The 15,266-nt window shown below is 40.9% G+C and overlaps 1 protein-coding gene across 17 annotated transcripts in view; it reads right to left on the minus strand.

Annotated features, from left to right (window-relative positions):
- The window catches only part of Usp2 (Ubiquitin specific protease 2), a 77,387-nt gene that overhangs the window by 32,982 nt on the left and 29,139 nt on the right, over window positions 1-15,266 (minus strand). Inside the window, exon 2 of one of the 17 annotated variants that reach the window (XM_067783275.1) lies at window positions 2,359-3,250. The exons of the other annotated variants lie outside the window; for them this stretch is intronic. Within the exon in view, the coding sequence (XP_067639376.1) occupies window positions 2,359-3,250 (892 nt within the window). The remainder of the gene's footprint in view (window positions 1-2,358; window positions 3,251-15,266) is intronic. 17 annotated transcript variants of the gene reach the window in all.

Below are 15,266 nucleotides of genomic sequence, written 5' to 3' on the forward strand. Positions count from 1 at the left end.
TCACTGCCTGCTTTGCCGAATCTCCATCGCTGAATATTAAGTTTTCCACAGCTCTACGAAGGTCTTAAAAGCACCTCTGCTTTAAACAAACCAAACCACTGTGCCCCTGATCCAATCCAGCCGTGGCCATTTATTATGTGGCAGCTGGGCTTGGTCAAATGCTTTTAAACCTACATAACAAAAAAGTTATTTCTAACATATTTCAGTTTATCAATATCCTAGAAGATTTTGAGATGCTGTTCTAAAAATAAATTTGAAAACGGAATTTCATGTTTAAGAATAAAGAACCGTTTAATTTTCGCAACGAGTTACAAAATATATATCTGGTTTCGATTTTGGACAAAAGTGTTATACACACGGAGGAGAATAAATATGTAATTTATCATACACAAGCAAGGATATAAAATTATAGATATTGTGACGAATATTACCATCTCTAAGCTGGTACTAAGTAAATGCACAACAACAATAAAGCAAGCTGCCACACTTGTATGTACGTAAACAAATTAATCATTATGTCTATACATATGTACATACAAGCAGCGGAGAGATACGCACAAACACATGCATATATCTGAGATACTCACAAAAGTATGCAATCATCATTACTCACATATACACGCGCATATGGCTACGAGAGGGGCTATAAACGTGCATCTGTAGTTTATAGCTAGTAGCTGGTAACTAAGTAGTAAATTCTAGAAGAAGAGTTGCCTAGAACAGGGATGGGCCTATTTTCGGCTCCTAAATCAGTTTCAGTGCCAGCGAGTGCTAGGTGAGACGTTTGTATGTTTTATGGTGTTAGGGGAGTAAAAATACATTGGAAATATCGTACGCTTCGTCTCAAACGATATTCATCGCAAGAATGTTGCGGAAACACTAAAAACTGAAATGAAAATATTCTCTCTCAACCTCGAAAACCAATTCCCAAACTGTGTTGCAATAGTACGAAAACAAAAACATACATTTTTTGGCAAGAAATACGAAAAACGGAATAACCATAGACTGAAGTCGCAGCGCATTATTGACATTCATTTCGCCTTCATATACATTTAGTTATATGCAAGCCGATTCATTTTGCAATATATACATAAAAGTATTTAAAAAAGTATTTTTAAAGTAGTAGTAGAAAAACGTACTAATGCACGTTTCGTATACAATCGTGGGAAAACGAAACCGTTTTCAGACTTGTTGGCAGTGTTGCCGTGAGCCTAGAAAGAAATGTATCAGTTTACAAATAAAAAAAAGGTACCAATCGCATAAACAACGACTAATTTTACCAGTTTTATTATAAACATAACGGCTTTCATTTGCAAATTTCAAATTATGGAGGAATTTTCAAATTTATTCAGCTCACATACATATATCGTTAAATCCACACTGCAAAAATTGCTGGAGCATGTGTTGCATGTGTGTTTGATTTACGGCTACCATTTTTCTAATTTTAAAACTTGCTTTGTTTATGATTTGAATCATAAAGGAGCTGTTAAAATTACAACTGAAAATTCAGTTCGAGTTGTGAATCACAAAAGCAACATTACATATTTGTGGCCTTTAGTGCGGGCGAAGCCGCCGGTAAAGGCTAGTTTATCCTAAAACGCTTAATAATTTGAACATAATAAGAGCGGTGGCAGCTCTATTTTCATATACTCTCTCTTTATCAATCTTATGTGTGTTTGTATATTATTCTACTCCTGTGTTCTTCGCCCCACATACCTGCACTTGATCGTCCCTCAACTAGCACTTAAATGTGCAAAGCGTGCCCGTATGAGCAAAAGGCTCATACGAGCCGTTTTGCCCGTCGCTGGCCTAGAAGTATGCGAACGAGACAGCAGAGAGTATAAAAGGAGCGAAAGCTGAGTAGGCAGTAATCAGTTTTATTTAAGCACGCTATCAGTTGCGAAGTATAAGTGTTATTGTGAAGTACTTTAATAAAGGCCATTTTGCATTATTGAATATTGGAGTTATTTATTCAACAGTTTAGCGATACGAACGTTAGTAGAAGGTTGCAAATAAGCGGAATTTCCCTAAATTCGTTACAATATAATCAGGGTTTTGATCAAGCATTCCTTCATTGTAACGGACATTTTTACTATAATTTTTTAATTAAGTGGTATCAAAAGGCCGTAGTAGTTAACTTAAGATTAGTTAATCACATGCAGTAGCAAAATGTATTAGTAGTAGTAGTACAACGGTACACTAAAAAGTAGCTGTTGAATATTAAAATTAGTACAACGCAGTTTTAAGTGGGGAAAACGTAAAAAACGTTATGCACGAAAACAACATAGACGTTTTATAAGCGACTGCAACCGCTGCAGTTGGCCTTAGTAGTTTGCTTTTGACGCGCATTCGATTTACCTTCTTCGCCGCAATGGGTGTATCCAATGTTTTCGCAAATGAACTGCTATAGACCTCAGCACCGCCAGCTACCACATTATTGGCTGCTTGCAATTCATTTATTGTTGTAGTCGTAGCATTATCAGAAATATCCAAATTATTAGCGCTATGATTAGGCTTTAGCAAATCACTGCCACTAGTTGAAGGCGTCAATGCGCTCAAATGACCGTTACTATTACTAGCGCTAAGCGTCGTTTTCGTATGCAGAGGTAAAGTAATTGTAGTAGTAATGCTATTGCTGCTGTTATCTTTATACAAACCATTACTCGAGTTGGAGAGTTTTAGCTCTTTTAAATCATTTTCAATGTTATTGGTGTAAGTTGAAGTATTAGTGCTGCCATTCATTTTTAGATTTGTTCTGCTATTTTGGCGACTCAAACATAACGAATCACTGTCGCCGTTATCTTCAGTTGTTGATCTTGCCGCTGTTTTAGACGTACGAGTACTACGCAAAGTGAATGTTGCTGTCGGAACATCACCATTACTGCTGCTATGGCTCAACACCGATGTTGCTGATGAGGAATTTGTGAGTGTATTGCTTTGCTGTTTAGCTGCCGCCGCAGCTGCTGCCCGCTCACGATAACTAGAACGATGTGGTTTGGACGTAAGTGTACTTGCATCATTATTATCATATTTGCTAGTACTGCTGTTGTTGCTATTATTGTTGCAGTAATTGTTACTATTTTCTTCGCTATATAAACGACTATAACGGCTACGTGGTCGATCTAATGTAGCAGTTGCTGTTGTTGTGCTGTCGCTATTGTTACGTGTGTCATCGTTCGTTGTCGTCGTCGTTTCAGTGCCATTGGATGGGTTTGCAGCATCAAGCTCAGAATCAGTTATTGTTGTAGAGCTGGAACGTGATAGTTCACAATTGGGTTTATAATTAGCGGGACTATATTTTTGGTACATTTCCAAACCAGATGTTGCTACTAAACGTGCTAAGGATGAAGATGAATATGAACCTGATAAGCGCTTATTATAGCCCACATCCGAGCCGGAAGGAGGCTTCTTAGCGCCATTACTCTCATTTGTAGTATCGCTTGGGCCATTGCTTATATTGTTGCTGTTACTGTCGTTATCCCGACCTTTGCGCTTGCGCAATGTATCGGATGCCTTAGGTGATTTGGGTAACTTTTAGCGGCAGGTGCATTCATTTACAATCGTTTTTTTTTTTTTTTGTGATGGAGTGATCAACATTTAGAGGAGCATCGAATTATTTTTCCCATTCGAATGAAGATGATTTATGCAGGTAGAAATGAGTGTACGACAATGAGACCATGGCATTTTGTTTTGTTTGTTTGTACAGATTCACAATTTTGTATTTGTTGATTGTTGTGGTGATATAATGGAATTAATAGGCGGTGTTTTGTTGATTTTTTTTACATATTTTACACATTCGTAATATGTGCACAGTGGTTGTTGTTATGATAAAAATAAAAACAAAAAAATACAAATCAAAAATATGTATGTACATACAACATAAAAATAGAGAACAGAATCAAATATGAGTCACGTACACCTGTGTGCAGAAAAATAGCAGCCAAACTTCTTAAATATTGTGTCGCTGTGTTTCTTTAATTATTTTTGTTTATTTCAGGAAAGTGTTTAGTGAGTTATCTAAGGGCCTCATTCTCTATTACATGACGCATTGCTAGTGTGGTTGCACTATGTTAAACAATGGCAACATCATTTCGCCTACCTGTTTATAATAAAGAGTACTTTTTTAGAAACTTCATAACTTTTTAATACTGGCTTGTTTTTAAATTACTCTTTAGAATATTCTCAAACCTTTAAACTTTATTCGAACGAAAATGATAGAGAATACCATTGCTAGACGAAATCTTTGTTGTTGTTGTTGTTGTAGCGATAAGGATACTCCCCGAAGGACCTGGGGAGTGCTATCGATGCTGATGGTCCTTTGCCTAATGCAGATCCGGTACGTTCCGGTAACAATAACCACCATTAAGGTACTAACCCGACCATCCCGGGTACGATTTGGTATGACCACATGAAACATAATCAGACCAATTCTAAATATTCTCGCGGAATTTTGTTCTCGCGGATTTTTTTATTCCCGCGGAAAAATTCCTCCAATTCTGTTCCCCTAGGGAGAACAATAATTCGGGAATAGGAATTTCGAATTTGCGAAGTCAGCTGTTTTGTTAATTGAAATTTCGTTGCACATTTCTTATTTTGTTTAAAAAATTGAAAAGTTTAATTATTGTTGCAAATTTGTTGGAAATTAAGAAATAAAATATAAACATTGCACAGTATTTATTGCATTTCATGTGGTATTCACTGAAATGAGTAATAAATTGGTGCCACAGCAACATCAACAGCGGACCATAAGAAGAAGACGGCCGCATAACACAAATCTGCCGGAGTTGCCTGCTTTCATTCAGCAAAGCAATTTTCTGGCGGCCAAGTTGAGTTGAATTCGTCCTTCATCATATGCCAAAATCTATTTAAGCCTTATTAAAAAATCCTTGCGCAATTTCTGGATGGCTGCATCAAATTTGTATACCAAGAGCTCTACCGTTGCTTATGATATACTTTTCAACTTAAAATAAAGAATATTGTGGTTGTAGTTGTTGTTGTATTAGAAGTGAGAATATTGTGGTAGAATATAAATACATCTTTTAGCACAAATTTGTACAAATAAGTGTTCTTTCTTAAAATAACCAATTTCCTTTAACTATTTTGATGCATTCCTTTTAATTTAACAAGTGAAAAAACTCCTATGAAATGGCAGAGAAATCTCCCTCTCCCTCACATTCATAATACCTACTTTTCTCCCATAACCGGTTTCCGCTTTTTCGAACATTGTTCAGAATAGGAGGAAAGGGAGAAGTGAAAAAACTCACAAGGAATTTTTATTTAGAATACGAGGAATGGGAGAAGGGAGAAAACTCGCACGGAATTTTCGTTTAGAATTGGGCTGAATATGAGGTACTTAGGGTCGCCAGAGCCTCGGCTGTTACTTACTTACTTACTTAATTGGCGCTTAACCGTCTAAACGGTTATGGCCGTCCAACAAGGCGCGCCAGTCGCTCCTTCGCTCCGCCAACCGGCGCCAATTGGTCACACCAAGGGAGTTTAAATCGTTTTCCACCTGGTCCTTCCAACGGAGTGGGGGCCGCCCTCTACCTCTGCTTCCATAGGCGGGTTCCGATAGAAACACTTTCTTGGCCGGAGCATCATCTTTCATTCGCATAACATGGCCTAGCCAGCGCAGCCGCTGCGTTTTAATTCGCTGGACTATGTTGATGTCTGCGTATAGCTCGTACAGCTCATCATTAAATCTTCTTCGGTACTCGCCATCGCCAACGCGTAGAGGTCCATAAATCTTTCGAAGAACTTTTCTCTCGAACACACCCAAAGCCGCTTCATCTGCTGTTGTCATGGTCCATGCTTCTGCCCCATATAGCAGGACGGGTACGATAAGTGACTTGTAGAGTATGATTTTCGTTCGCCGAGAGAGGACTTTACTTTTCAATTGCCTACCTAGTCCAAAGTAGCATTTATTGGCAAGATTGATTCTTCGCTGGATTTCAGTGCTGATGTTGTTGCTAGTGTCGGCTGTTAAGGAAACAGAATTCGCCACGGGAAGTGAGGCTGTAATTGGGTTGGAGAAGCTATATATTGCGCTGGCAATCCCTTGAAAGGATTGCGCTACACAGCCCTTTGAATCAATTTGGTATTTCAGTCTCCTCTTACGACAGGCCAACCTGCCGCGGGTATATTCTAGGCCGCCTAACCCGCTGGGGTAGACGAAATCGATCGCAATACAGAATGAAGCTCTAAAAGTTAAAAATATTTTTTACGGTGCGGTTTTCCTCGTTCTCATATATAACAATGTACGGAAATAACGGAAAACGTCCTGTGGAAAATTATTTGGAATTGGGCTGTAAATAACGACAACTGTGTTATCCAATTTAAACACCGTTTCCGAAATATTCCAAAATTGAAGAAATTTAAGTTGTTGGTGTTGTTGCGTTAATAGTGCTTCGCCCCATTCAGTAGATGCGTTCACTCACAAATTGTCGTCAAAGTTCGCTAACAGAAGTTCGAGGAAACTAGCAGTTTCAGCGGGGTTGGACCATAGGTAAGTTGCTGTTAGAGGCGTAGGTTCCACATTACAATTGAAAAGATGGTTGATGTAGTGTGGGCCAAATCGCATGCATTATGTAAGCATTTAACCTGCATCCAGACCGAAGTTATACCAGAGTAGCTAGAGCGAAGTTAGACCAGAGTAGCTCGCGTCTGCCTTGGTAGTCTCATTTCTTCTTTTGAAAGGGTTGGATAGTGTGTGTTTGAAAACGGGATTCACCGGGCGTGATCCTGCAAAATTGTTTACCGATTCTGGGTGGATTAGGCTTAGAGCCTCCTCATGTTTATCTGGATGAAACAACTGAGTAAGCAGGTGCCGCATTTCATCATAGTGCTTACGGAGATGTTTTCTTTGCCCTCTTGGTGGCGGGGCTAGGTCAAGCTGCTGTTTGCTGGTTTGTCCAGGCTTTTGACAATTTAGCAAAAACTGAAAATTAAAATAGAAGTTCAGCTAATTACAAGTGAAGTTCAGAATTTTCAATTGAACTTCAATTATAATTTCCTGAACTTCAATTGTATATCTCTGAACTACAAATAAAAATTATGAACTGAAATTTTAATTTTCTGACCTTCAATTGCAACTTTCTGAACTAAAACTGAAAAAGGTGTAGAATAGGGCGCTTAAACAACAACAAAACTCGAAAAAAAATAAATAAAACTAAAATCATTACGAGCTTTGAAAGCTTGAAATTTTTACTTTTAAACTAAGATTTTTTGGACTTCAAAACTTTCTGCTTTTTCGAAAAATCTAAGAACAAATTTCCAAATTTTAAAAACCTCGATTGGTTTGAAATGTTTTTGAAATCTGCTTTACAAATTGCGTTTAAAGATATTTTCGAAAATCAACGCCTTTAACTAAAGAAACAAGTAAGGACGGGACTGTCTTCGGCTGTGCCGAAGACTTCATACCTTTCATGAATGGGGCTGAACAATAACCTTATCCCGTTCGTAATCTCCAAATAATCGGATGTATAAGATAAGAAATATATAGTGAACAGATGTACATACCTAAACGATTTTTAAGATAAATATAAAATAAAAAATGGCAAAAAACCCCCTTATCTGAACGATCGGTTTTATGGGATATATATTATATATAGCTCCGATCGAAATGATTTTTACAGGAAATCTTCTTGATATATTAGAATATATATCACCGAGTTTCCGTTTATAGTTTCTAAATTGCGGCAGGAATGACCAAAATTGTCTTACCTGAACGATCGGTTGTATGGGAGATATATGTTATAGTGGTCCGATCCTACCGGATTCGACAAATGTCTAATATAATACAAAAATACAATTGTGCCAAATTTCATTGAGATATCTCAAAATTTGAGGGACTAGTTTGCGTTCAAACAGACAGACGGACGGACAGACGGACGGACAGACGGACATGGCTATATCAACTCAGTTCGTCGCCCTGATCAATTCGGTATACTTAATGATGAGTCTATCTTCTATATTTCTCAACGTTACAAACATCGGACCAAAGTTAATATACCATTTAATGTTCATGAAAGGTATAAAAATAGTAATAAAAGTTGTTAACAATTTCTGTAGCTATTTTTGTGTTCACAAGTGTATATGGAAGTAAACACATATTTATTTATTTTGTTCAGCTAGCGTAGTTATAGCAAAAGCTATGTTTATATTGGGGTGTTTCGTTTCGAGCAAAATTTTGTACATTAAAACAGCTGTGCACTGACTTTTCAGAAAAAAATGTGTTTGCTAGACTGGGTCGATTTATTAACCGATATCGCGCCATCGATTTTTCGATAGGATTTGGGCTCAGGAAAAAAAGTTCCACTACGCATACACAAAAAAAAAATAACTTTCGAGCCTGCGAAAAAGAAAATAGCGACAGGGTAAATTTTTCGTCAAAACTCCCCAAAACCCAAAAAAAAAATTTTTTTTCAAAAAACTGTTGTAACAACGTTGGCGATAACAGTTTTATAAAAAAAAATATTTTTTGGGTTTTGGGGAGTGTTTTGACGAAAAATTTACCCTGTCGCCATTTTCTTTTTCGCAGGCTCGAAAATTTTTTATGGGTATGCGTCGTGGAACTTTTTTGAGACCAAATCCTTTACAGAAAATTTGATAAAAGCAAAAATCAAGTTCCAGTCGCGATATATACAACGGAAAATCGTATTTTTTAACTATAATGGCTTAAGCAGATCAATACGCCACTTTCTTAGCGGAACTGGCTGTATTTATTTAAATGGTATACACCAGATAGGCCACGTATCAGTCGTCACATCCGTCATACTTTGCCAGTTTCTACTTTTGACTTACGTAAGCCACGTCACATTTGCTGCACTTTATATTTTTGCCATTTGTGTACTAAACTTATCTATTAAAAATTGGTGCTTAAAATTAACCAATGCTTTTAGTTCACTAACTTTTATTATTTTGATAATAGAATCTGCAATTTTAATGGTAAATAAAAGTATTTACGTGAGTCGTTATGTGTCTCACTCTATGCCTCGTATTGGTTGTCAGTGGGAAATGTCGTGACGATAACGGATTGTATCTGCTGAGGTCATAAGACTGTAGACGCTTCCCAAGGCAGTCGGTTCTATGTACCGGAGCGACTCGGGATTTTTCCCGACCAAGGACTGTCATCTCAGTGTGACCCCATTTAATTTGTTTCGTCCCTCCCACAAATTGTCATCCTCCCAGCAGCTCCTTGCAGCAGGACTGCTACATATTCTCTTACCCCGGGAAGGTATCGAACCCAATCCGGGTCCGTCTCCTGACCCCGGTCCTGAGAAATGGTTTTGCTGCATTTTCCAGAAAAGAATCTTTTTAGGACGGTCATACTCTGTTCAGTGTGTCTCGTGCAAGGGATGGTTGCATCGGACAGGTTGTTCTGGGCTTGATCCCAAAACCCGACGTCCACGTAACTTTTATAAATCTTTTGTGGCTCCTTGCTGCTCACGCCCAAGGGCGTCCCGTAGTCTACGCCTAAGCGCCCCCCCCCCACTACCTTCCAGCAGCCTCGCTGCTCAGCAAGCCACAACAAGTACCCGCTGCTGCTCGCGCCCCACGGCGCCAACAACTCAAACAGCTGATACCACTCATAACTACTACCTTCGTAGTAGAGCTGGTAGCAATGCTGAGCATCAGCCCCTGCCCCCGTCTTCTTCTCCCACTTTTCTGGCAGCAATCGTGCAGGTCAGGGAAACAGACTCTTAGTCCCTACCTCCGTTTGCACCGTCTGCCAGCACAGAATATATAGGTTTGCGACATCCGCTCAATGCAGCTCCTGCCTTGGGTGGTGCCACTTTCATAGATGTTCTGGTCTCCGCGACGGCAACCCTCGACGGGTTTCATCGCGCCATGTTGCCAGGTCGCCAACCCAAATCATCCGGGTACCCCAATGCTTTCCCAAGGGCGCCCAGTCCCAAGGCCACAACAGCAATTGCGTACTGGCCTTCCACAACCTAGGCGTAGTCACCCGTCACTTACCCCTAGAGTGGCGGCGTCACCCCTCATGCACTTCAGAATTCTGCAGTTAAACTGTAATGGACTAACTGGGAAGATTACGGAGATAGTCGATTTCATGAAGCGGCACAACATCCGCATTGCTGCGATTCAAGAGACTAAACTCACAGCAAGATCTGCATTGCAGACCCGCTCTGGGTATAATGTCCACAGGAAAGACCGCGAGAGCGGAAATGGAGGCGGCCTCGCGTTTATTATACACCACTCTGTGCAATATTATATATTTGATCCTGGCATCGACCGCAGGGACAATGTCTTAGAACGTCAACGCCTATCTGTTCGGTCAGGCGATGCAAATCTAGAAATCATCAACATCTACATCCCTCCTGTCACCTGTTGCCCCAGTGGATACCGCCCTAATATCGAGGCCTTACTCACTGGCAACAATCGCATTATCTTAGGCGATTTCAATGCCCATCACGACCTATGGCATTCAAACTTGCGGGCGGACAGTAGGGGTGAGATGTTGGCGGATCAAATAGAAGAAACGACGTTCTGCACAATAAACGGAGACGCCCCCATACGTATGGTAGGAAGCTGTCATAGCTCGCCAGATATCTCAATCGTGAGCGCAGAACTCGTAAACTGCGTCAACTGGCAGCCGATGGTAACATTGGCATCCGACCACCTGCCCATACTTATTTCGTTCGAGCGTACCGCCGACTTCATCGTCACCGAAAAACGCACTTTCATAAACTTCTAAAAAGGAAAGTGGGAAGAATATAAATCTGCAACAGACAGCAGCTTTGCTGCCCTCCCTATCCCGACTGATGCCCGCCAAGGGGAGCGTGCCTTCCGTAAGGTCATTGAATCCGCCTCGGCACATTTCATTCCCGCCGGGATAATTCCCGAAATCCGGCCCCACTTCCCGGCGGAGGCCGCGAGCATAGCGAGGGAACGCGACCTTATAAGACAGCTTGATCCAGGCGACCCCCAAATAAGGGATATAAACCAACGCATCAGATTGCTTGTGGACGAACACAAGCGGGCGAAATGAGAAGAGCACCTAAGAGGTTGTAACCTCTCTACCGGTGTAGGTAAACTTTGGTCCACCGTAAAGTCCCCATCGAAACCGACTAAGCACAAAGACAAAGTATCCATCGCCTTTGGCGATAAGGTGCTGTCGGATGCAAAAAAATGCGCGAGCGCTTTCTGCCGACAATATATAATGCATCCTACGGTTGACAAAGATAGACGGAGAGCCAATAGACACGCACATAAACACAAATTCAGCGCGTCACCAATCACCATCACCGCTAGAGAGGTTGAGGACGCCATTGGTCGCGCTAAACCATCCAAACCAGTGGGCCCAGACGGCATAGCCATGCCGATGCTTAAAAACCTAGGGAAAGAGGGTTTCAAATATTTAGCGCATGTCTTCAACCTGTCTCTTTCCACCTTTGTCATACCCGAGAAATGGAAAATGGCCAAGGTGGTCCCGCTACTAAAGCCTGGGAAACCAGATAACATAGGTGAGTCATATCGTCCGATATCTCTCCTATCGCCAGTGGCAAAGACGCTTGAAGCCATTTTGCTCCCTTATTTCCAAGCACATTTGCAGCTAGCCCCTCATCAGCATGGCTTCAGAAAACTCCATAGCACTACCTCCGCGCTAAATGTCATTGGCACCCAGATAAATTGCGGTTTGAATCAATACCCCCACCATAGAACAGTACTCGTAGCGCTAGACCTAGCAAAAGCCTTTGATACGGTCAACCATGGCTCGTTACTGCAAGACCTGGAAGGGTCTACCCTTCCCCCATGTCTTAAAAGGTGGACCGCAAATTATCTGGGTGGTCGGAAGGCATCGGTGCAATTCAGAAACGAAACATCAAAACCAAGGAGAATTAAACAAGGGGTGCCACAGGGTGGTGTCCTATCCCCACTTTTGTTTAATTTCTACATATCCAAGCTACCTTCACCACCGGAAGGAGTCACAATCGTTTCCTACGCCGATGACTGCACAATAATGGCCACAGGCCCAGGCCCAGAGATCGATGAGCTATGCAATAAAATAAACGGCTATCTCCCTGATCTCTCCAGTTTTTTCGCCTCGCGAAACCTGGCATTGTCACCGACTAAATCTTCCGCGACCTTATTTACAACATGGACGCCCCAAATGTCGACCATATTGAACATCCACGTCGATGGCACTACGCTACCGACTGTCCTACACCCCAAAATCTTGGGTGTGACGTTTGATCAGGATCTACATTTTGGTGCGCACGCAACCGCAATTGTTCCGAGAGTTCAGAGCCGTAATAAAATCCTCAAATCCCTTGCTGGCAGTACCTGGGGAAAAGATAAAGAAACGCTCATGACCACATACAAAGCAATTAGCCAGCCGATTACGTGCTACGCGTCACCCATATGGTCGCCAAGCCTAAAAACTACCCACTGGAAGAAACTACAGGCCTGCCAAAATACTGCTCTCAGAATCGCCACGGGCTGTCTTCTTATGTCCCCAGAACACCATCTGCATAATGAGGCGAGAATACTCCCCATCAGGGAGAGAAATGAGATGCTGACCAAACAGTTTCTGTTGAATACCCAGAAACCTGGGCATCCCAACAGACATCTGATTGACGAACCAGCACCGCCTAGGGACCTAAGGAGTCATCTCCGTAAGCATTTTGAGGAAATACGGCACCTGAGAACCCAGCCGTATGAAGCGAAAAAACACAAGCAGGTCCTTGGTGAACTCCATAGACAGGCGTCGGACCTTTATGTCGGGAATTGCCCGGTGAATCCAGTACTTGAAGAAAAATATCCAGAACTCGCGGAAGAGGAACGCATACTCCCCAGGGAAACGCGTGTCACTCTTGCTCAACTTCGTTCTGGATACTGTAACAGGTTAAACTCTTACCTATCCAGAATCAACCCCGACATACAAAATGTATGCCCCGCTTGCAATGTGTCCCCACATGACACCAACCATCTCTTTAATTGTAATGTGGAACCAACGCCTCTAACACCCCTTTCCTTATGGTCCACCCCTGTTGAAACGGCAAGTTTCCTTGGACTCCCGTTAGAGGATATTGATGACAATTTGTGATCGGTCGCGGCTATTAGGTGGGGCGAGCATTGCTACAACAACAACAACTGTAGTGCACTTCCACCTTTTTGTAAACGTCGTAATTAGCCCAGTCATAAATCAGAATTTTAGAACCAAAAACAGAAATATCGCCTAAAAATGAAACACCCTAGTATAAACATAAGCATGTTTATATGTATGCAGAGCGTATGTAGGGAGTGATTAGTTAAAAGCGCTAGTAAGTGCATACATTGGTCCACATAAGCAAAGGCGTGTAGGCGTGACTCACATATCACCATTTAACATCAAACGTACACGCATAGCAGTCATATTCCACGTCAAAATTATTAAATACTTGAAACGAGATCTTTTGATTGTTTTTGTTTAGTTTTTATTTTCTATCAAATTTTAAAGTAAACATAAATTTTTCTTATGTTACATTTTACACAAATCTTTTTTAATTTTTTTTTTTAATTAATACTGTCACGGATATTGGCATCGCTGAGCTGTACCATCACTAGGGCGATGCTAAGGCCATGCCAAGCAGTATTTACGTCAATAATCAAATCATGTATACACATATATAAGGCAGCCGAAAGAGATGTCACACACAGATGCATTTACTTATGCGGCTATGTATGCGCGAGAGACTGTAAACTACAAACATTCACATCAATAATTCAATCATTATGTATCTACATTAACGAATAAATAATTGCGTCTACACATATGTACGTATACGAGCAGCGGAGCGGCAATGCACAGACACATGCATATATCTTATCTGAATTGGCACAAGAGAGAGCAATAATTTGTGCACGTAGTTGTGGCTGGCGATTTTGTAGCGAAAATAACTAGTAAGTTCTGGAAATCGAAGAGCCTAGAAGTATGCAGCGTAAACTATAAAAGCGGGGCAGGCGAGAAAGAAGGAATTCAGTTTGAGTTGAGCTATCAATCAGTTTGATTAAGCACGCGATCTGGCGGCCAATCAGTAGCAGAAGTGGTTAAAAATTAAGAAAAAATTTATCATAACAATAATAATGATAAAATAATTATTGTTAGGCCTTGAGCTCGATTCAAACCCGCGATCTTATAAATCAGTAGGCCGATATAACAACAAAAAAACAAACTTGTTAATACATCCCAGAGCACGGGGAAAAAGTGTCAATAAAATATGACACTATGGCAGCATTGCCATCAAACAAGTCCAATTTGCACACTCATTCTGCAAAAGATGTCGCAGTGTTGTGAATATCAATTGGCAAGAACCAGAATAAATAAAAAAAAAAATAAATGTAAGGCGCGATAACCTCCGAAGAGATCTAAGGCCGAGCTTCTCTTCCAATTTGCGTCGTGCTCCTCTTGATTTTCCCTACAAATTGGCCGGACGGGACCTACATGTTTTATGCCGACTCCGAACGGCATCTGCAAGGCAGATGAGTTTTCACTGAGAGCTTTTCATGGCAGAAATACACCCGGAGCGCTTGCCAAACACTGCCGAGGGGCGACCCCGCTTAGAAAAATTTTCTTCTAATTGAAAAACCTTATTTCTAAAATTTTGATATTGCTTTGCCCGGGGTGCGAACCCAGGGCATACTGTGTGATAGGCGGAGCGCGCTACCATCACACCACGGTGGCCGCGAACCAGAATAGAAGTAGGATTAATGAAGACAAACAAAAAACCGCTGTGATGGCTGAATGGTTATAGCAGCGGTGCCTAAACGTTGCCGATGAAGGAATTTAGCAGTTCCCGAAATGGATCTATACAACGAGCTTTGGCAGTTGTCTAAATTTTTTCTTTCTTCATTCTAATTTAATAATTTTTTCAATTAGGAAAAAAATTTTCATAACAATAATAATGATAAAATAATTATTGTTAGGCCTTGATCTCGATTCAAACCCGCGATCTTATAAATCAGAAGGCCGATATAACAACAAAAAAAATATACATCCCAGAGCACGGGGAAAAAGTGTCCATAAAATATGACACTAAGGCAGCATTGCCATCAAACAAGCCCAATTTGCACATTCATTCTGCAAAAGATGTCGCGGTGTTGTGAATATCAATTGGCAAGAACCAGAATAGAAGTAGGATTAATGAAGACAAACAAAAAACCGCTGTGATGGCTGAATGGTTATAGCAGCGGTACCTAAACGTTGCCGATGAAGGAATTTAGCAGTTCCCGAAATGGATCTATACAACGAGCTTTGGCAGTTG

Source organism: Eurosta solidaginis, chromosome 4, assembly GCF_040869045.1.
Source record: "Eurosta solidaginis isolate ZX-2024a chromosome 4, ASM4086904v1, whole genome shotgun sequence".
Classification (NCBI taxonomy): Eukaryota; Metazoa; Arthropoda; class Insecta; order Diptera; family Tephritidae; genus Eurosta; species Eurosta solidaginis.